Here is a 2,261-nt window from a genome sequence, read left to right as displayed (position 1 = left end):
TTAAAAAAAAAAAAAAGTGAGGGGAAGGAGTTTATGTTAAGTCGGTCATTCTTAATAATATATCAAAATTATTTATTTATTGGGTATTAGAATAGAAGATAAGAAAAACGAACTTTTGCATGTATCATGCACCAGGCTGCGACGAGCCCGGCGATGGCGCTGAGGCACCGAGAGAGGTTACGGTTAGTTTATTTTGGAGGACGTGGGCGGCTAGGGAGGTTAGTGAGGCGATGGCGCCGGAGGAGAAGTAGAGGGAGAGGAAGTCAGCGCGGCCGAGTTCTTCGTGGACTGATGGTTTAAATTTTCAGTTGTTAGATGCAGCTTCTGTCTACTTGAGAATTTCAGGTTGGGAGATGGAAAGACATATGGCTCTACAAAAGACAGGTGAGAGTAATAATAGGATATAAAAAAAAAAAAATAAATAAATAAAAGTCACTTACGTCTCGTCCCGATAAACCACAAAATCAACATGTTGGCACCTAGATGTCGGATTTGCTGGTGGCTGAATATGCTGCCGATGATACTTACTGAGTAAGGATACAAGGGCACGCTAATGAAATACCGATTCAGCATTCTCCAGGCGGGAGGGACGGCTCGCCACATGGCGTAGATGAGAACATTGGTGCCAATGAGGCCAATCACGGTTGCTGCGGCGGGGGGTGTATTGGGCATCAAGCGCTCGTGGCGGGGCGCTGGCTCGTAATTTTGAGCGAGGACATAGCAGAGGCCTATTGTTAGGAGCGTAATACAGAGGGAAGGGAGGATTCTGCGGGCCTGTTTGTCATTAGTTCTCCCGATTTTTTGTTCTCCTCTTTTAGCTTCGTGTTCGTTTTTTTGGGACATACCATGGACAGTTTTGAGGTATCCCAATCATTTGCTGTAGCTCGAACATGATGCTGTTGCACCCACGCCAAAGCAGGACGAACGTTCGGATCCGCACGAGGTTTGGCTAGAGGGAGGTCACAGTTAGACAAAACTAAGCAAATTTGCGTGTCATGTATGTAATTGAGTAATCGTAGAAGACCGAGGATATAACTATACCTTCCATAACCGCCGCCTCCTCGAACTTCTGCAACTCCATGTTTTTCTGCATGCTCTGCCTTAGTTTTTCCCGATCCTTCGCCTCGCCTTCCATCCAATCTCGTCTCCATTTTTCATCTTCCAACCTATTCCTCCGCTCGTTCGCCTCCCGCTGTTCCTGAAGAACACTCTTTCCGTAAACGTCGCCTTCCTTCTCAATGGGCTTGTCGAACTTCCCGCTCTGCGGCTTATATAGGCCAAGTTCCTGACCACGCTTGATGAGCTTCTGTTCCTCTGCAATCTCTTCTCTTTCAATCCGTTTCAGAATCGCAGCATCCTCATCCATGGGGTACCTTTTTCGCAGCCACTCTAGTCCCGTCAATATCGTACTCTCTGCGACAGCCTTCCTAATATCGGCTGGGAGATCAACATCGATGGTACCTGTGATACGACGTTCTTGGAGGATTCGAAGAATCCTATTGCCCATCGGTACTGAAATCTGCAGCTCTGGACCAAATATCTGGGAGATCTCGTGGGCAGAGAGATCGCGGGCTCTGAAACGGACGCCTTCTTCGCGTTTATTCAAGCGAGGAGTAGTTCGCGGGGCTCTGGCGGAGGAGGGAAGGGAAGATGAGAACGTTCGGGACGGAGAAGAAATTCGGGAGAGGCATGATTGTAATACCCCCGTGAATCTAACGGGTTTTAATATATTCTGGGGGATAATGGCCGTATCCCGCAAGCTACTCATGGAGCGGACTGTATATCTGTGGCCCAGAGGGTATAGTATCTGGAGAAAGGTGAGAGGAGCTGCATGGGGAGAGGGCGAGGGGCGAATGCCCATGCACGGTATTCGCCATGCTACCGAGAAAACATTGTTCATCTCCCACGGCTCAAGGGTGATCTCATATGGCTGCAGATAGGGTCTGCAATATCGCACGTTGATTTGTATGTCGTTCGGAGAATTTTTTGGCGGGAGAAATTTGGGCGCGGATCTGAAGTTCGGTCGGTGCTTATTCCATAGATCAGCCGCAACTAGCGCCCCTTGGATCTTGGAAAGGTCATAAATACGGGATATTGTAGCAGTTAAATCGCGCTTAAATACATCCTTTTCGCACATCTAACTTGGTTTTAAGGGGACCAGGCTTGATTTTCTATTCTTTCCTGGAGCCTAAAGCGGGAGCTACTGACATTGCTGTGTAAATAGCGAAAATGCTCTGCGATAAGGCGTCAAGAACATATAA

At 47.9% G+C, this 2,261-nt stretch overlaps 1 protein-coding gene across 1 annotated transcript; it reads right to left on the bottom strand.

The window, feature by feature from the left end:
• Positions 1–124: 124 nt before the first annotated feature.
• Positions 125–2,137, bottom strand: HCAG_01971 (predicted protein; the record flags this gene model as incomplete). The annotated part of the gene is made up of 4 exons (XM_001544874.1): positions 125–288; positions 441–774; positions 846–949; positions 1,042–2,137. The coding sequence occupies 4 exons, from the start codon at positions 2,135–2,137 to the stop codon at positions 125–127; spliced, it is 1,698 nt and encodes a 565-aa protein (XP_001544924.1).
• Between the last annotated feature and the right edge of the window lie 124 nt (positions 2,138–2,261).

The sequence above is a fragment of the Histoplasma capsulatum genome, genomic scaffold (assembly GCF_000149585.1).
Source record: "Histoplasma capsulatum NAm1 scaffold_1 genomic scaffold, whole genome shotgun sequence".
Classification (NCBI taxonomy): domain Eukaryota; kingdom Fungi; phylum Ascomycota; class Eurotiomycetes; order Onygenales; family Ajellomycetaceae; genus Histoplasma; species Histoplasma mississippiense.
This window is presented reverse-complemented; position numbering and strand designations above follow the sequence as displayed.